The sequence below is a fragment of the Carcharhinus amblyrhynchos genome, chromosome 18 (genome assembly GCF_965287045.1).
Source record: "Carcharhinus amblyrhynchos chromosome 18, sCarAmb.v2.hapA, whole genome shotgun sequence".
Lineage (NCBI taxonomy): Eukaryota > Metazoa > Chordata > Chondrichthyes > Carcharhiniformes > Carcharhinidae > Carcharhinus > Carcharhinus amblyrhynchos.
In genome coordinates this window covers 47447923-47468767 of record NC_137341.1, presented here as the reverse complement: position 1 = coordinate 47468767, position 20845 = coordinate 47447923, and the positions used below count along the sequence as shown (strand labels likewise).

Genomic DNA, 20845 nt, shown 5'->3' with positions numbered 1-20845 from the left:
CAAAATGTTCATGTTACGTAGCACCCTGGGCTGGTTCGTGAGTTAACGGGATAATCCTCCAGCAAATGCCCCAATTCTAAGGCTTCCAGAAGCAACCTGCATATATAACATTTCTACTATGGACATATCCTCAAACTGGATGATAGTGCTGTACCTGCTAGTGATAGCAACAAGTATTTTAGGTTTTGTTTTAAACTTTATAAAACTCGTTCATCTCTGAATTTGTTACATGTATAAATCGTTAAATATTATACTAAAAAACTATGTGACGCAGATAAATATTCAAGTGCAATTTGTGAAACATGTTTGAGGTCTATTTAAAATTAATTAAAATTGGAGAGTTATTCTATTGGTGAATCTATTCTTACCTAGCTGCGATGGCCGTCAAGTTTTGTTTTGTTCAATCTACTAAACTAATGGATTTTAATGAACACCATTATTCAGGTGGGGTAAAGTGGTAAAACAAAGCTAAATTTCCAAACTGTAACCTCATAAAATATTTCATCTAGACAGATATGTTTTGAGTGAATATAGTAATATAATGTACATGGTGGAAAAAACACAGGCCTGGGCTGTACATATTCGAACAGGGCAGATAGAACTGTCGTCTTACCCTACTGAGTCAGAGTCAGTGACAGTGCTTAACTAGGCTTCAGTAGTAAAAGACAAATGTACATAGCGTCGCTTTCTCAGTGTCTGCTGTAACTCCGTAGCAACCATAGGAGCAAGGTTTTCTCATTTCAGAATCTACAGAAATTTGCAAGGAATTATTCTACTTCATTGGGCCGCACAGATCAAGAAGCTTCTCTGTTCAGCTGTATTAAGACTAAGTTTAATTTCCTTGCTTTACAAGCTTGCCCCACACTACATAAACCCAGCTGGAACAAATGCACTCATTGTGAGGGATTTGCCGTTGGCTCAGTTTCTTCAGGCTCTTCATTGTCTTTAGCGTCTTTGTCTCTTATCCCGTTGGAGATGGTGGATGGCTGGGTTAAAGTGCTCACGCTCCGGATTTGCTGCGCGTCAGTAGGTGGTAGAAGTGTTAGTGACTCCACGCTCAGTGCATCTGTGCTGTCGTCGGAAATGAGGGATATGGTGGGTTGGTGGGCTGGAGTCAGACTTGGTGCCAGGGTAGTCACTCCAGGTTCAGTACTGCTGGGCAGATAGTCTCTGCTTGGGCCACTCTCTGCTGGAGGTGGCGAAGAATGGGCTTCATTGACAAACTCCACTTCATCTGGAAAAGTCAAATGGGACTGCTCTTGAATGTCGGATCCATCTATTATCAAAGAGAGAGAGTTTCTAGCTCATTTTCATTCAGCAAAATTCCAACTTAACATGTGCATAACAGTCCTTTTCAAGAATACACCATTCAAGACTTGTAACTACTTCTGAACTATAGATTCTTTTTCTAATTTATTAGAAGACACAAATCTTAATTTGGAAATCCTGGAACTGCAAATATATGCAGCATATTCAGCAAAGATGAATTTTAAGAACTTCTGGGGACAAAGCAACACCAAAGGGCAACAACAACATCAAAATTTTTTTAAAAACAAGCACATTTACATCCTTCATATTCAAATGTCCAGTTCCTTAACCAATCGCTAATTCTATTCCTAAAGTTTTCAGTTGACAGGTAACTTAAGCAAATTTATGATTAACATTTGACCTAATCTCAAAAGGCTTCATTTTACACTCGCATTGAATGTTCCTGCAAGATTAAAAAAAGCAAAATTAATGACAGCAAGGCAGAAGAAAGAAAATAACCAACGGACAACGTAGAAAAGCAGAAGTACAGAGGTTGGGTGAAACATGAAGATGACTTATTCAAGCAATATGTGAATGCGAGTCCAGGACCTTAGTGTAACAAAAATGTGGCTTTATTTTCCTATGCAAGTATGAATTCCCTCTACTTTCCCCTCCTCTTTTCAGTCCCAAATCTCCCAATCCAGTTGCCATATGCTGCTGCTGCCAAGCACACAAGAATGGTCTGACAATGATCCCTCCTCCCTCAGTCTGGCTTCCTTCCACTTGCTTTATCTCCACTGTAGCACAGCAGAGAAGAGAAAATCTACAGAGCAAGTGATTGAATTTGCATCTGGTATTCCACAACACATGACACACTGTCCTGAAAATGTGAAGCATTTTAACAAGAGAACTATTCAAAGTGTACACTGTAATTGTTTTATGTGCTGCAAACAGCTTAAGGCTAAACAGGCTATCATGTTTCTGTGGTTGTGTTCAATTGGCTGGGGGAAGCTATAATTGCTGAACAATTATAGCTTCTTGCTGCAGCTGTATAGGGCACTGGTGAGGCCGCAGCTGGAGTAGTGTGTGCAGTTTTGGTCGCCGCACTTGCGCAAGGATATTTTGGCCTTGGAGGGAGTGCAGAGGAGGTTTACTAGGCTGATACCGGAGTTGAGGGGATTGAGCTATGAGGAGAGGCTGAATAAACTAGGCTTGTACTCGTTAGAGTTTAGAAGAATGAGGGGAGATCTCATTGAGACGTATAAGATGTTGAATGGGAGGGATAGGATAGAGGTGGAGAGACTCTTCCCGCTCAGAAAGGACAGTAGGACTAGAGGGTACAGCCTCAGGATACGGGGGGGGGGGTTTAAGAATGGAGTTGAGGAGGAACTTCTTCACTCAAAGGGTGGTGAATCTCTGGAATTCTCTGCCCGTTGAAGTGGTGAAGGCTGCCTCGCTAAATATTTTTAAGACGCGGGTTGATAGGTTTTTGATAGGCAAGGGGATTAAGGGTTATGGGGAGAGGGCGGGAATGTGGAACTGAGCCACGACCGATCAGCCATGATCTTATTGAATGGCGGGGCAGGCTCAAGGGGCTAGATGGCCTACTCCTGCTTCTATTTCTTATGTTCTTAAAGAACATTAGCGAGATTCCGTGCACGTTTCAGCATTCCAAATAGTGACAATCCTTGGGGTCAAAGAGCACCAGTGAAGCAGAAAGGTGTTAGGTAAGCAAAACATTAATTAAGTTTAAGGAACTTCCCTTTCCACTGCAGTCTTCCTCCAGCTGGGAGGGATGAGGCAACTATTACATTTCTTCATTTTGTATGCCCCCAAGGCAAGACACCTTTAGATAGAACAACTTTGGCTAAGATCAAGTGTTATTTTGACACCCTGGATTTGGTTGAAGTCATGAGATTACACTGAGGCTTCATTTGAAGCATTTTTTTAAAAGCGACATCTCGGCCTTTTGGCTATGATGCAAATGAGACCAAGCCTTGGAGAAGTGCAATGCCTGCTCCAATCAGCTTGGATCATGTAGATCAAACCCAAGACAGGAAGTGGGGAGCCTGTCTCATCACCTTGGATCAGGAATGTCTCACTCTGAATTGAACTGGATATAAACAAAAAAAAACTTGGATCAAACAACACGACCAGAAAGAGCATTGCAAAACCATCAACTAACGAAGCTGGTGTGGCAGGTAGTTTGGTAGCAAATACCAGATTAATGTCCAACAGGTTTATTTGGTAGCAACTTCTTACTAAAGTCCAACACTGGCATGTCTACCTCATGGCAGGTAATGGCATTACCTGAGCTTAGGCATTATGTTTGGATGTCAAGCACAAGAAGTAGTCTCACAACACCAGGTTAGCACACAGACACTTACTGAAAAATCTAGGTTGGATATATGGAATGAAGTGGAGTTTCTGGCTCAGACACTGAGCCAGATCCAATAGGGTTTTATCTTATATAGTCTAGTTCAAATCTGGCTAAGGGAACAGTCCTTTCTCCACGAATGGTTGAACAAGTGATCAATCTGGAGTGAATTTTGACAACATAGCAAAACAGAAGATGCCCCATTCTACTTTTCTGTCAGGCCTCAGAGTTAGGGAGCAAATAAGAAGTCATTGAAAATGTCTCAATTCTCATTAGCAGACAATGCATAGTACTTCCTTTGCATCTACAAATATCCAAAATAGCCAGTGTAATCAGCACAAATTCAGTTCAGATAAACACTAAACCCAATAACAAGGCCTTGAATCTTTTTGTTAGACATGTGTAGTATCTTAATGTCATTCAGTGTTCATTCCCATCTTTAAAAATTCTGCTAACTTTTGATCTGCCTATTAATCACAGCTAAAATCCAGTATAAGTTTTATTCCCCAATGCATAGAACAAGCTCTCTAGTTTCAAGAGTTAAAATGCTTGAAATTATGAATCACAAACTGCTTTGGATGCTACTAGAACACAGGAAAGAGAGCAGACATAGGCCACTCAGCCCCTCGAGCCTGCTCTGCCATTTATTAAGATGATCAATCTGATTGGGTTCTAAACTCAACTTTCCTGTCTGTCCCCTACACATCCGCTGCAGATCAAAAATCTGCCCAACTTACCTCGAATACATTCGATAATTCAAAGTCCATTATCAATGGAAAGAATTCCGAATATTGATGACACTCAGAAGGAACTCCTCATTGCAGTCTTATTCTGAAATGGTGGCCTGTGGTTATAAATTCGCACTCACAAAGAGAAATATCAAGCAGAACCTCCTTCTTCCTGATGAAGTGTGTGGCACATTTGATCAGAGGTGGCAGGGCTGGACATGCATAATCATACACTGGCCAGCCAATCAAATATACAGAGGCGAGGGTCCCGGTCAATCGTAAGATATGGGAGCGGGCAGGAAGTCACCGGCCTCGCTGTTGCGTCATTGAGGCAAAGGTCTGGGCACCAAATTTAAATGGCATCCAGATTCCACCCATCCTCTTTTCATCAATGACCTTCCATTCAGGACTGAAATGAGGAAGAACTTCTTCACTCACAGTTATGACCCTGTGGAATTCTCTACCACAGCAAGCTGTTGGGGCCAGTTTGTTAGATATGTTAGACCGGAGGGGTTTCCCGATACTCTACACGGGTAGAGTATCCCAGCCCTCCCCCCTCCCCTAACCTAAAAAAAAAAGAGAGAGAGAGAGAGGGGCTCTGTCTGAGAGCTGGTAAGACTGCTTTTGTATTTGTGTGTGCTGTAAGTGCTTTGGCTCACAGGGCCAAAGAGATAAGGTAAGTTGTAAGTTTTTTTTTCCTTTTTCCCTTTGGGTTGCTATAAGGGGTAAATATGAGTGTGAGACCTGTATGTTGTTGCCAATGCAACATGTGGGAGGTCTTGGAGGCTCCTGGCCTGCCAGACATCCACACCTGTGCTCGGTGTGTGGAGTTGCAGGCCCTACGAAACCAGGTTAAGGAGCTGCAAATGCAGCTCGAGGACCTTCGGCTAGTTAGGGAGAGTGAGGACGTTATAGAAAGGAGCTACCAGCAGGTAGTCACACCAGGGCAACGGGATGAGGGCACTTGGGTTACCATTAGGAAGGGGAAAACACGGGTGATGGGGAGCACTCCGGTGGATGTCCCCCTTCAAAATAAGTACTCTGGCCTGAGTACTACTGGGGGGGACAGCTCATCTGAGGGAGGAAGCGATGGCCAGCTCTCTGGAGCTGAGCCAGTGAGCCAAAAAATCAAAAAGGGAAGCAGAAAGGTAGTATTAATAGGGGACTCCACAGTGAGGGGCGCAGACAGGCGTTTTTGTGGACGTAGAAGGGAGTCGCGGATGGTGGTTTGTCTCCCTGGGGCTGGGATCCAGGATGTCTCTGGGCGGGTCCCAGACATCCTGAAAGGGGAGGGTGAGGAACCGGAGGTAGTAGTACATATAGGTACTACTGATGTAGGTAAGAAGAGGGAGGCACTTGTGAAAAAGGACTATAGGGAACTGGGTAGGCAGCTGAGGAAGAGAAAAGCGAAGGTAGTAATCTCAGGATTGCTGCCTGTGCCAAGGGAGAATGAGGGAAGAAATGAAATGAGGTGGAGGGTGAATGCGTGGCTGAGGGACTGGTGTAGAGGGCAGGGATTTCGGTTCCTAGATCACTGGGACCTCTTTAGGGGTAGGTGGGACCTCTATAGTAGGGACGGGTGGCACTTAAATACCAGGGGGACTAGTATCTTGGCGGGAAGACTGGCTAAGGCTACCGGGGGGACTTTAAACTAGAAAGGATGGGGGGAGGGAACTGTGTTGGGGAAACTGGGACGGAGGAGGTTCGCTCCCAGGTAGGGGAGGACCGCAGGCAGTATGCGAGGGAGGTTAGACAGGTGGTGGAGATGGGAAATGCCCAGACTGAGGGGCTGAAGTGTATATATTTTAATGCAAGGAGTATAGTGAATAAGGTAGATGAGCTTAGGGCGTGGATAGCTGTTTGGGATTGTGATGTGGTGGCCATTACGGAGACTTGGATGTCTCAGGGACAGGACTGGGTACTTCAGGTGCCAGGCTTCAGGTGCTTCAGGAAGGACAGGGAGGGTGGCAGAAGGGGTGGTGGCGTGGCACTGTTGATCAGGGATAGTGTCATGGCTACAGAGAAAGAGGATGTCGTGGAGGGATTGTCTACAGAATCTCTGTGGGTGGAAGTTAGGAACAGCAAAGGGTCAAAAACTTTGCTGGGTGTAATCTATAGGCCGCCCAATAGTGACAGGGAAGTTGAAGTGCAAATAGGGAAACAGATTCTGGAGAGATGTTTTAATAACAGAGTTGTCGTGATGGGAGACTTCAATTTCCCAAACATCGACTGGAATATCCCTAGGGTAAGGGGTATAGATGGGGAGGAGTTTGTTAGGTGTGTTCAGGAGGGTTTCCTGACGCAGTATGTGGACAAGCCTACGAGGGGAGAGGCTGTACTTGACCTGGTACTGGCGAATGAACCAGGGCAGGTGACGGATCTTTCGGTAGGAGAGCATCTTGGATATGGTGACCATAATTCTATCTCCTTCACAATTGCGTTGGAACGAGATAGGATCAGGCAGGCTAGGAAGGTGTTTGTCTGGGGTAAGGGGAGATACGAAGAAGTCAGGAAGTTACTTGGACAAATAAACTGGAAGGAGGCGTTCTTAGGGAAAAGTACCGAAGGAAGGTGGCAGATATTCAAGGAATGTGTGTCTGGAGCTCTGAATGACAACGTTCCGATGAGACGAGGGGGTTTTGGTGGGTCGAGGGAACCGTGGTGCACAAAGGATGTGTTGAACCTAGTCAGGAAGAAAAGGAAGGTGTACAAGAGGTTCAGGGAATTAGGAGATGTTAAAGATCTTGAGGAGTATAAGGACTGTAGGAGGGAACTTAAAAGGGAAATTAGGAGAGCCAGAAGGGGTCATGAGAAGACCTTGGCGAGTAAGATTAAGGAGAATCCCAAGGCCTTCTATAAATATGTGAAAGGTAAAAGGATAAGAAGAGAAGGGATAGGACCGATAAAAGGTGAGGGGGGAAAGGTTTGTGTGGAACCAGAAGAAATGGCGGAGGTGCTTAACGAGTACTTCGCCTCAGTATTCACGGTGGAAGCCGATCTGGGAGATTTTGTTATGGATTTGCAGCAGATGGAAAGGATTGAGTACGTGAATATTAAGGAGGAGGATGTGTTGGAACTTTTGAATTCTATCAAGGTAGATAAGTCGCCGGGACCAGATGGGATGTACCCCAGGATACTGTGGGAGGCGAGGGAAGAGATTGCAGAACCCCTGGCGATGATCTTTGCGTCGTCAATGGAGACGGGAGAGGTTCCAGAGGATTGGAGGATTGCGGATGTAGTTCCTATTTTTAAGAAAGGGAACAGAGATAGCCCAGGAAATTACCGACCGGTGAGTCTGACCTCAGTGGTTGGTAAGCTGATGGAGAGGCTTCTGAGGGACAAGATTTACGAACATTTGGAGAGGTTTGACATGATCAGGAATAGTCAGCATGGATTTGTCAAGGGCAGGTCGTGCCTTACAAGCCTAGTTGAGTTCTTCGATAATGTGACTGAACACATTGACGAAGGAAGTGCCGTGGACGTAGTGTACATGGACTTCAGCAAGGCGTTTGATAAGGTCCCCCATGCAAGACTTCTTGAGAAGGTGAGAGGGCATGGGATCCAAGGGCCTTTGGCCTTGTGGATCCAGAACTGGCTTGCCTGCAGAAGGCAGAGAGTGGTTGTGGATGGGGCTTTTTCTGAATGGAGGTCAGTCACCAGCGGAGTGCCTCAAGGATCTGTTCTGGGACCCTTGTTGTTTGTCATTTTCATAAATGACCTGGATGAGGAAGTGGAGGGATGGGTAAGTAAGTTCGCTGATGACACGAAGGTCGGTGGTGTTGTGGATGATCTGGAAGGATGGCAAAAGTTGCAGCAGGACATAGATAGGATGCAGGACTGGGCGGAGAAGTGGCAGATGGACTTCAACGCGGATAAATGTGTTGTCGTCCATTTTGGCAGAACCAACGGGATGAACGAGTACACTATTAAGGGCAGAAGTCTGAGTAGTGTTGAGGAGCAGAAGGATCTTGGGGTCCGGGTCCACAGGACTCTTAAATCGGCCTCGCAGGTGGAGGAGGTGGTCAAGAAGGCGTATGGTGTACTGGCCTTCATTAATCGAGGGATTGAGTTTAGGAGTTGGGAGGTAATGCTGGAACTTTATAAGACCCTTGTCAGGCCTCATTTGGAGTATTGTGCGCAGTTCTGGTCGCCTCACTATAGGAAAGATGTAGAAGCTATTGAAAGGGTGCAGAGGAGATTTACAAGGATGTTGCCTGGACTGGGAGGCATGCCTTATGAAGTTAGGTTGAGGGAGCTGGGACTCTTTTCCCTGGAGAGACGAAGGTTGAGAGGCGACCTGATAGAAGTTTACAAAATGTTGAGAGGAATAGATAGGGTGGACTCTCAGAGGCTATTTCCCCGGTTTGAAATGGTCGCTACGAGAGGACACAGATTTAAGGTGCGGGGAGGGAGGTTCAGAAGTGATGTTAGGGGTAAGTTTTTCACTCAGAGGGTGGTGAGTGAATGGAATCGGCTGCCGTCAGTGGTGGTGGAGGCGAACTCGCTGGGGTCTTTTAAAAGACTTCTGGATGAGTATATGGGGTTTAATGAGATTGAGGGTTATAGATAGGTCTGTAGGTTGGTAGGTGATGTGGTCGGCGCAACTTGTGGGCCGAAGGGCCTGTTTGTGCTGTAGTGTTCTATGTTCTATGTTCAAGAGGGAGCTGGACATGGCCCTTCTGGCTAAAGAGACCAAAGGGATATGGTGAGAAAGTGGGAGTGGGATACTGAAAGTGCATGATCAATCATGATCATATTGAATGGTGGTACAGGCTCTAAGGGCCAAATGGCCTACTCCATCTATTTTCAATGTTTCATCATAATGTCAGGAGTGCGGATGGTCAATGATGATTGTACAAGGTTCAGTACCATTTGCAGTCTCTCAGATAGAAACATAGAAGCTAGGTGCAGGAGTAGGCCATTCGGCTCTTCCAGCCTGCTCTGAAATTCATTTCGATTATGGCAGATCATCAAATTCAATATCCTGATTCCCCCGTTCCTTGATCCCCTCAGTGCCAAGAGCTATATCGATATGAAGCAGTCCATGTCCACATGCAGCAAGGCCCAGACAAGATTACGCTTGGGCTGATCAGTGTAAGCAACATCATGTCACACAAGTGCTAGACAATGACTATTTCCAACAAGATAGAATCCAACCATCTCCACTTGGCCTTCAGTGGAATTACCATCACTGAATCCTCCACTAATGCCATCCTGGGGTTTACCACTGACCAGAATCTGAACTGGGCCAGGCCTATCAATACTGTGGCTACAAGAGTAGATCAGACGTTGGGAATTGTGCAGACAGTAACTCGTCTCCTGACTCTCCAAAGCCTATACACCATCGGTGAGGCATAGGTCAGGAGTGTGAAAGAATACTTTCTATTTGTCTGAGTGCTGTTCCAACACCACTCAAGAAGCTCCATGCTATCTACTCCACCATCCACTGCCAACACTCAGTAGCCGACGTGTGTGTTGTGAAAGAGCAAAACCCACCACATCACATCCTAACAATCTTGTCAAACGTTACTTCCCTTTCACAAAACCATGTTGACTCTTCAAGCATTCACCTCAATAACAGATGTTGGGTTAATTGGCCTCTGTTTCCATGCCTATTTGAATACAGGTGTTACGTTTGCAGTTTTCCAATCTATTAGGATCTTTTCATAATCTAGGGAATTTTGGAAATACATCCACTAGTTCTCAGTCATTTCTTTTAAGATCTTTTGTGTTGCAGATGCTGACTCTTGAATATTGAAACTAGTTGGATGTACATTCATTGCTGAGATTTATTAATGCCTAAATTAATTTATAACCTTGAGCGTAACAGAAAAGTAGTGTGGGCGCTAGGTGCTCCCCTGCAGAAATGCAAGGTGGGAATAATGGACAAAAATCATTCTGGCCTATTTGCTAAAAGCAAGATGAAAAACACATTTTCTGAGGTTGGGTGAAGGTTGATTACTAACCACCAAGGCTAGGGAATGGTCCCCGGCAAATGTTCTGTGGAACCAGAAAATTTGTGGCACCATCACATCGTTGACTTGAACATAATTATGTCTGGCACACTCATTGATGTGAAGATAATTATGTTAACCATACTGCAGGGAATTCTGCCCGTTTATATAATGAAGCTCATTAGCTAACTAACCATTGTCAAGCTGCTTGTGTCAGACTGGATCCTTTCCTAAGCATCCGTCACATACTGCTGTGCATTCCGAGATATATCAGCCAAGAATAACACTGTCCAGCCCAAACCCAAATCTTATGACGTGTTTGAAACAACAGTAAGGAATCATAGTCATAGAGGTTTACAGCATGGAAACAGGCCCTTCAGCCCAACTTGTCCATGTCGCCCTTTTTTTAAACCCCTAAGCAACTCCCAATTGCCTGCATTTGGCCCATATCCCTCTATACACATCTTACCCAGAACACGTGTTGCAGCATTTCTTGTGGTTTGGACTCTCATTACTGCTATGGCCATTTTAACCCTTTCAGTGTTAGGTATTTAAAAAGGTTTGAAAAGTGATGACAAATGAGAGTGGGAGAGAAATAATGATGGGAAGACAGATCTAAGCAAACAAAATGATCAGAATGAATCAAGATGGAACCATTGTGTCGTATAAACTGGACCATGGGTTGATACGAATCAAGATACACTCGTCAGTTTTCAACACTGCATCTAAAGGCAATGCATTAAATAGGGGTGAACCAGGGCTGGAAAATTCCACTCGCCAACTTGCCAGGACTGAGGTTACTACTCAGCTTTGATGGTGCTGGAAAGGAAGCAACTTGCCAACTTAAGCCCACCATCAGTGTGGGTCACCCTCCATCTCCAATCCTTGGTTGCTAATTTCTCTGGTTTTGGTTTGCTCTACTCGAGCTCACCCCTGCACCACTCGCCAGCTCTTATTGTCTATTCTCTGAACAGTTAGTTGCCCCCGTCTCTGGCAAGTGAAAAACAGAGTGTTAAAACTCCAAAAGTAAGATAGAAGTAAGGGGAAACATTTTTCCAGCCCTGGGATAAACTTGGCTATTTCCAATTAATGAACCACATTCCTTCTGTTTGTACATAAAAATTTCAACCTGGATGCCCAAATTACTGGCCTGGCCCTCAATTTGAAGATAAATCAATAGATTTATGACGTAAATAACAATTAATTTTAATTATTCAGGGAGAACCATGCTGATTGTTTATGTATGGATGTCTCCATAGAGTTTTTTAAAAAACTTCCTTCTGGCTCTTTATGTGTTTACTCAAGAACACCTTCTCAAAATTGGATTCTGAATGCTTTTAATATTTAGCTCAAGAACAGTTTACAGTTCAGGCATCAACTTCTTAAGAAAATGGGGGGGGGGGGCGGTGGGGAATGGTGGAAATAAAGACAGTTTGCAGCAAAGTTTACTGGAGCATACGGAAATTTAAAACAAAGAAACACGTCCGTAGACCTTTTCACTTCTGAACCAAGATTAATTTTAATGCTATTCTTTTTTGTGTCTTTTTTGAATTTGATACTTTTGATTCAACCTCAAAGTGGTTTGAAGATTTTACTGGGGAAGCTTGAGAGTTATAATTATCAGTGATCTATGACTTGGACATGTTTCAGCATTGATTATTCTCCTGCCAAGCACCTTGGGATGTTTTACCGTGTTAAAAACATGAAACACCTGCAGTACTCATACTTTGTAACTCCTCTAAGTGGTTATGATGTCAGCAGATTTGACTAATTAAACAAAAAAATTCACTAAAATGACATATGGTGGCACAGTGGTTAGCACAGCTGCCTCACAGCGCCAGGTTCAGGTCACTGTCTGTGCGGAGTTTGCGTGTTCTCCCTGTGTCTGCGTGGGTTTCCTCCCGCAGTCCGAAAGACGTGCTGGTTAGGGTGCATTGGCCATGCTGAATTCTCCCTCAGCATACCCAAACAGGCGCCGGAGTGTGGCGACTAGGGGATTTTCAGAGTAACTTCATTGCAGTGTTAATATAAACCTACTTGTGACACTAATAAATAAACTTTAAAGAAAGATGGAGGTGACAATTACCAACAGTTCTAATGGTTTGATTTTGAGAGGAAAGTTTGATGGTGAAAACGAGCAGAAAAAAAACACCAGACTACATTGCTGGAAAATCTCAGCACATCTGGCAGCATCTGTAAGGAGAGAAAAGAGCTGATCTTTCGAGTCCAGATGACCCTTTGTCAAAGCTTTGGTGGAGAAGGTAGGCAAGAGGGCATATGGCATGCTTGCCTTCATTGGCCAGGGCACTGACTTTAAAAATTGGCAAGTCCTATTGCAGCTTTATAGAACCTTAGTTAGGCCTCACTTGGAATATAGTGTGCAATTCTGGTCGTCACACTACCAGAAGGATGTGGAGGCTTTGGAGAAGATACAGAAAAGATTTACCAGGATGTTGCCTGGTATGAAGGGCATTAGGTATGAGGAGAGGTTGGAATAACTTGCTTTGTTCTCACTGGAATGATGGAGGTTGAGCGACCACTTGATAGAAGTCTACAAGGTTAGGAAAGACATGGACAGAGTGGATAGTCAGAAGCTTTTTCCCAGGTTGGAAGAGTCAATTACTAGGGGGCATGGGTTTAAGGTGCAAGGGGCAAGGTTTAAAGGATATGTACGAGGCAGTTTTTTTTAAACACAGAAGTGCCTGGAATTTGTTGCTGAGGGAGGTAGTGGAAATGGATACGGCAGTGACTTTTAAGGGATTTTTTGACAAATACATAAATACAATGGGAATAGAGGGATATGGTGCCCAGAAGGGTAGAGGGTTTTAGTTAAGTCAGGCAGCATGGTCGGTGCAGGTTTGGAGGATGGAGGGCCTGTTCCTGTGCTGTAATTTTCTTTGTTTGTTCTTTGTTAAAGGGTCATCTGGACTCAAAACATCAGCTCTTTTCTCTCCTTACAGATGCTGCCAGACCTGGTGAGATTTTCCAACATTTTCTCTTTTGGTTTCAGATTCCAGCATCTGCAGTAATTTGCTTTTAACCAGACTACATTGCTTCACTTGGATGAAACACAAAACTTAGAAGTCAAACTAATTTATTCCGGCATGGCAGATGTTAGTGACAAGCAGCCTTGGGACTCAAAGCATATAGTCATTTGAATGGAGTGCAAGAACTCGCACTGCTTTGCTCATAGTTACCCTAAAAAATTGTGATAGAAATCACTTGTTACTTGATTATTTACTTAAATAACTACAAGTAGTTTTGGTTGCCAAATTTTGTGCGCTTTTCTCAATCAGCGTTTGGGTTAAATAGTTTTAGAGCTGCAAACATTGGAGCCCCAAGTGTAACACCATTATTCCAAATTACAATGCTACATTGAAAGATGTGATTACAATATTTCAGTGCTGAAAATATCATCAAATTCAGGGCTACATAAATCTTCCTGTCAAATCCACTAATTTACTAACTAACTAAGTGCATTTGGAATAATTAAAATACTTTTATTCCTCATGTGATGTCTGTATTTATCTATTAGTGCCACAAGTAGGCTTACATTAACACTGCAATGACTAAACTGTGAAAATTTAATAATTGGTGCTGAGGAGTTTTCACCTGTGGCTGGCAAGAGTGTTTATCTATGACCTATGTTATGGCTGGGTAACCACAAATCTTTTGTACCACTTCAGTATATAGATTATTTTTAAATTTTCCCCTCCCAAATGCTGAAATATCGCTTTTCTTTGTACCCATTTTAACCGGTTGATATTTTCAGGTTCAATTTTGAGGATTGTGGTCACATTGCTAATCCATATATTCTCGCATGCCATAAAAGGTTACTTGGTCTGAAATCAATCAAGTAGACTTTAGGAATATTGAAGAGTAAACTAAATGGTGAGAGGCTGGGGGAATGTAACATAGACCTGCCTGTGTTTGCATTGTGAGAGCTGCTGCCTGGGGGCCTAAACCCAGTGTCCGCCACGACTCTCAGCCTCTGAAAGACTAAAAACTCGCCGTCTTCCTCTCCTGCCAGACCTTACTAAAAAGGAGTAGAACAGAAGGACAGATCACAGGGAAAGTACGACAATGGAATAGAAAGAAGTGGATTTGCTCATGGGTACATTTCAGCAGCTAACAAACAACAATGGTCACTTAAAATTCAGTCCACAAACAATGGCATGGCATTTCAACATATAATGATGCTTCTTAGCTCTTAGCCACAGGCACCTTGAGGTCTTTTAATGGATTAACTTGGCTTTCACAGAGCTGGTAGTTAAGAGCTACAGAGGCAAGTTTACACAGAAAAGCAATACGCACACAAAATAGCAAGCTTAAAAAATAACTTATTCCTGTAGCCGACAAAAGAATTGGATTAAGAATTCCACTGCATAAAACATCTTCTATTAGCAAGCTGAAAAAAGAACAGTATTAGTGCTTAAGATAAACCCTTTTGAAACAAATAACAGTAAATTCATTAATGTCTTCAAGTGAACTCAGTGCAGTGTCAGGTAAAATTAATTCAATTTAAACCCATTTTTTCAACCTTCTGAAAGGTCATATATTCAACATAATTTACTGTTCAATAGCATCTTTTACACTTATATCATTGGATAAAAGGCATGCGGTACAATTTAGCACTCGAGTATTTTTTCCACCATTGCTCCAGAATAAAATGCTGCCTATCTGTTACGTCAACGAATATTCAAATCCACCACAACAAGGTGACTGCTAATCATTACAGAAATATTAGTAATCATTCCAAAAAAAGCTGTTTGAAGTTGGATTCCCCTTCCAATAACTCTTACAAAATCCAGCTCACCCATGACTAATACGCTCCCTGATCTTCACTGCCTTCTGGTTCAGCAATGCTTCAATTTTAAAATTCTCATTTTTGTTTTCAAATGACAATATGGGAAGCTTCCAGCCTCCTACTTCTGCAACCTCCTCTAGGTCCATGCGCTAGCTGCGTGCTTCTAATTCTGGCCTATTGAGCACCACAGAATTGAATTGCTCCAGCACTGGTGGCCACAGCTTCAGTTTTCTGGGCCCTAAGCTCTGCAATTCCCCTCCCCTCTTTGCCTCGCAACCTCATTCTCTCCTTTCTGATACTTGAGCACCTTCAGACATTATTTATTAGTCACAAATAAGCTTATATTAACACTGCAATTAAGTTATTGCAAAAATCCCCACGGTGGCACAGTGGTTAGCACTGTTGCTCATAGTTTCAGGGATGCAAGTTCGATTCCCGGGTTGAATTACTGTCTGTGTGGAGTCTGCACTTTCTCCCTGTGTCTGTGTGGGTTTCCTCCAGGTGCTCCAGTTTCATCCCACACTGTGAAAGATGTGCTGGTTAGATACATTGGCCATGCTAAATTCTTCCTCAATGTACTCAAACAGATGCTGGGGTGTGGCAACTAGAGGATTTTCATAGTAATTTCATTAATATAAGCCTATTTGTGACTAATAAATAAACTTTACTTTACTCTCCTTTCTGATACTTCAGCATCTTCAGATGCTCAGAGATATAGACAGATTAGATGTGGGCAACATGGCAGATGGGGTATAATAAAGCAAAATGTGATGTTCACTTTGGTTGCAAGAATTAAAAAAAAAATAATTATCTAAGTGAGAGACTTGTAAGTGTTATGTTCAGAGAGACCTGGGTGTGCTGATACAAGGAGCACAAAAAGTTGGCATGCAGGTGCAGCAAGCAATTAGGAAGGCAAATAGGATGCTGGCCTTTATTGCAAGGGGATTGGAGTACAAAGAACAATGATGGTCTCCACATTTAAGGAAGGATATCCTTGTATTGGAGGTATCACTGCGAAGATTTACTAGATTGGTAGTTCTGATGAAGGGGTTGTTCTACAATGAGACGCTAAGTAAACTGGAATTATAATCTCTGGAGTTTAGATGAAGGAGGGGTGATCTCCTTCAAACCTACTAAATTCTGAAGGGGTGAGTGGATGCTGAGAGATCGTTTCCATTGGTTGTGAATCTAAAACATGGGGGCACAGTTTCAGGATAAGAGGCTGATTATTTAGGACTTGGATGAGGAGAAATCTCTTCACTCATTCAATCATTGGAATTCTGGATGTTCGATCATTGAATACATTTAAGCCTAGGACAGAAAGGTTATTGTTCTCTCAGGAGATTAAGGTGTATTGGGAGCAAGCAGGAAAATGGAACATAAGCCCAAGATCAACTATGATCATAACGACTGGCATAGCAGGATGACTGAACTACATTGTCTGCTCTTGCTCCTATTTTTTATATTCTTTAACACCCTCCTCCTTGACCAATCTCTCTAAATCTGCAGCAGCATCATATTTTGTTTTATAACGTTTCTGTAAAGCATCTTTACCATTCTATTATGTTTAAGTTCTACTTAAATACAGATATGGCTTTTACTGGAGGAAGGAAAGCTCTGGTTTGGGAGTCTGAAAAGTCTCTGGACGAATTCAGACTAAACTTTTATTTGGTATCTGAAAGAACATCAGGAAACACAAGGGCAGGAATTCTCCGATCTTGAACCACTGCCAGCGAGAACAGAGAATTTGGCGCTCAATCAAAACTCCATTCACTGCAGCAGGATTGAGGAATCCCAGCCACAGGCGAGGTTGGAGAATTCCTGTCAAGGTTTTCTTTAGGGTAGGCACCTTTGACTGTCACTGTATGGTGTCCCAAGCTTGCTTTGTGACTGATCTTTCACTTCTAAGTTGTGCGCGCATCGGTCATTTCCAGGGTTTCATGCGATGTGTGTGATATTGTAGTAAGGTTTACAAAAATACTGGTATGCATAATTTGTTTTCTGAAGATCAACTCACAGGAAATGGCCAGTAACCATTTTCAGCAAGCAATGCATTTTATAATTCTTTTTTGGTGGGACTTAAAACCTATACTGTCATGGTAAGTAATAATTGTGTACATGAATCTTGAATAATTGTCAGGTACTGCAGCATTTTATTATGAATAAGGATGCAACGATGAGTGAAATTGACCAATTTGTTCAACACCGTACCATATTTACATACTTATGATATTGACACATTTCTTGTATTCGAAAGCACTAATGCAAAAAATTCCCACAGCTTCCTATTGATGTTCAACATTTGTCAGGAAGCAGAGGCAACTTTAAATGATCTATCATTGTACTGTTGGATATTAGAATTAAGGTATATATTTGAGCGAGTTTAATTTACTGTCTGTGTAAGAAGGGTAAAGCCCTGGTTAAATTTATGTTAAACAAAGACGTCTTCATGTATGGTGGTTTTTGGTTTCAGTTCAAATGGTGTCGTGCATTGCACTAAGGGGGCTTATATGTGAGAAGTAAAAAGAGGATTGGAGAAAGAATGAGATATTGCTTAGCAACCAGGGGGACTTTTAGGGTATGAAGATTTTTTGAGTTCAGTTTTAGTTGAATTCATAGCAGATGGAACTAGGAAGCTAGAGAGAAAACAGCTCTCTGCAAGACTTTTACTTTACTGTAGGAATGTGCTCTGCAAGCAAGACCTGTTTTACTGGTCTCCTGTTTTCATAGTTATTACTATTCTGCTAAATTGCGGTTAAAACTTTATTATTTATATGAAGAAGTTTCTTCTTTTAAACAATGCATTCAACTTACTTATTGTGGTCTCAGGTTGCAGTTTCTTGTGAATTTCTGTGCAAAAAGAGGTGCCAGCTCAGTGCTAGTGCCCTCAGTGAGCTAAAAGGTTGTGGTTTCAAGATCTGAGCACACATTCTAAAAACATTCTTTACTGATGTATTGAAAAAGTATTAATTCCTTTGAAAATGCCACCTTTCATACATTAAACCAAGTCCCTGTCATCTGTAGGTAAAGTACATGAAACATTTTGAAGAGCAGGGAGTTCTTCTGATGCCCTGGTCAACCTTCAACCCTCAACAAGTTTAGAAAAGAACACAGAACAAGTGATTAATCATCTCATTCCTGTCTGGGACCTGGCTGTTTATAAATCAACTGTTGCGTGTTTGCCTGCAAAAATGACTACATTTCAAAGTAATTCACCGCTGTGACGCAGTTTGAGACAAGAAAGGTGCTATGTAAAATTGTAAATAGCGGGTAGTACAGTGGCAAGCACTGCTGCCTTTCAGCGCCAGGGACCTGTGTTTGATTCCCGGCCTGGTGACTGTCTGCAAATTCTCCGTGTCTGTGTGGTTTTCCTCCGGGTGCTCCAGTTTCCTCACACACTGAGGGATGTTCAGGTCAGGTGGATTGGCTATGCGAAATTGCCCCTTAGTATACCAAGATGCATAGGTTAGGGGGATTAGTGGGGTTAACATGTGGGGGATAGAGCCTGGGTAAGACACTTTTAGGAGGGTCGGGGTGCAGACTTGATGGGTTGAATGGCCTCCTTCTGAACTGTAGGGATTCTACGATTTTGCAAAGTCTGTGCACAAGTATTCCCATGGTTAGGGATTACCCTAGTACTGGAAAAGTTGATTATCTTAACTCAAACATGCACTATTGTAAGTTCAGCAGCTGTTAAAATGGCTTGAGTAAAATGTGTACTTTTGAAACTAGTCTGGTAACTGCTTGCTATGAAACAACCTCCAACCCATGCACAAGTACATATGCTTCACCTTGCACTCATTCCATGTTGCTGGTATTGTTGACTGGATTTATGGGCAAATTAAAGTGACTTGGCTTACAAAATGTGAATGAATGTGATCTTTGCAAAACATTGCTTCTGCTGCTTGATGGTTCTCTTGTCATATTACATTTAATGAATATTTTAATTAACCTATACTGTGCTGGGAATACACTGGGTCTGTACTCATTGGAGTTTAGAAGGATGAGCGGGGCAGGGCGGGGGGGCGGGAGAGCGTCGGTCTTATAGAAACGTATAAGATAATGAAGGGGATGGATAGGGTAGAGGTAGAGAGATGCTTCCCGCTCAGAAAGGACAGCAGGACTAGAGGGCACAGCCTCAAGATAAGGTTGGGGGGGGGGACAGTTTAGAACGGAGTTGAAGAGGAACTTCTTCACTCAAAGGGTGGTGAATCTCTGGAATTCTCTGCCCGTTGAAGTGGTGGAGGCTGCCTCGCTGAATATATTTAAGTCACGGGTAGATAGGTTTTTGACAGACAAGGGAATTAAGGGTTATGGGGAGAAAGCGGGAAAGTGGAACTGATCCACTTCAGATCAGCCATGATCTTATTGAATGGCGGGGCAGACTCGAAGGGCAAGATGGCCTACTCCTGCTCCTATTTCTTATGTTCTTATGTTAATGGATGAAGAGGCATCAAAGGGACACACAGAAAGGAAAGCGGCTTAAAGGCTAGAAGTACAAGAAAAAATGACAAAAATCTGAGGGATATAGAGTGGTAGCAGATAATAGCAACAATGATGCTTATCTGGCACAGTATACTGCAAATAACTAAATCAGAATTATTAATTTTCTAAAGGTAAGTGCTTACATATTTTTTGGTTTTTCAGTCAATTCTATTTTTGCAATTTAAATTGATGAATAAAAGTAACCATCATTAAATGTATTCAAGGGGGGGGGGCTAGATACAGCACTTGGAGCAAATGGGATCAAAGGTTATGGGGAGAAAGCAGGATTAAACTATTGAGTTGGACGATCAGCCATGATCATGATGAAAGGTGGAGCAGCCTCGAAGGGCCGAATGGTCTCCTCCTCCTCTTATCTAATATATTTCTATCATTGAAAACAGAACTGAGAGCAGGGCAAAACAATTATTTCATTGCAGAGAAGTTTAATATCTACACCAAGATGCTTGAAAACTTTACCGCAACAACTAATAATCACGTCTCCAGCTGAAACCAGGATTGTCTTCGGGCCTCTGTTGTTAAGGTTCAATATTAGATTTTTAAAAATCCAAAGATTATTTATTACGTTACATTTTCTCGCTCTTTCCCTCCTCGCCTCTCAATACTCTTTGATTTTAACCATGTTTCTCAGTGGGTTACTCTGTGTCATCTAAGTATTAATAAGTAGTCAATTTTGCCCATTTCCCTGTGGTTTGAAGGCAATGCAGTCATGATTTTCTAAATGACTTCACTCATCAAATACCTTTTAAACGTAACAACCAACCAGAAAACAGAGAATTACTTGTCAGAAGTACCAAAAATAGACTGTGGGGATTTCTAGTGTAATACCCCCATTAGAAAGACCCATGAATTGAAATAACTCATAACTGAAAATGTATTGAATCTTGAAAATATATTAGGGTTATTAAACGGTGTCATTATATGCTCAATGGTTTGGTCTGTGTAGCTCATTTATTGTCTAGCTTTAAGAACATAGCCTGAAATATACGAATTAAAGATCTGCGCCATACAAATCTGATTCAAGATCAAAGCTATGGCCGAACAATTAAAAATAGGAGACGCGGTGGCATATTGGTATTGTCATTGGACTAGCAATCCAGAATCCCAGGGTAATGCTCTGGAGACATGGGTTCAAACCGCACCATTGGCAGATGGTGAAATCTGAATTCAGTAAAAGCCTAAAAGTCCAATGGTGACCATAAAGCCATTGTTGATCGACGGCGCAGTG

At 42.6% G+C, this 20845-nt stretch overlaps 1 protein-coding gene across 1 annotated transcript in view; it reads right to left on the bottom strand.

Moving 5' to 3' along the window:
• Positions 1-816: 816 nt before the first annotated feature.
• clec16a (C-type lectin domain containing 16A) overlaps positions 817-20845 on the bottom strand; it is a 246720-nt gene continuing 226691 nt past the window's right edge. The window contains exon 24 of the mRNA XM_080206958.1: positions 817-1276. Within this exon, the coding sequence (XP_080063084.1) occupies positions 894-1276 (383 nt within the window). The 3' untranslated portion in view covers positions 817-893. The remainder of the gene's footprint in view (positions 1277-20845) is intronic.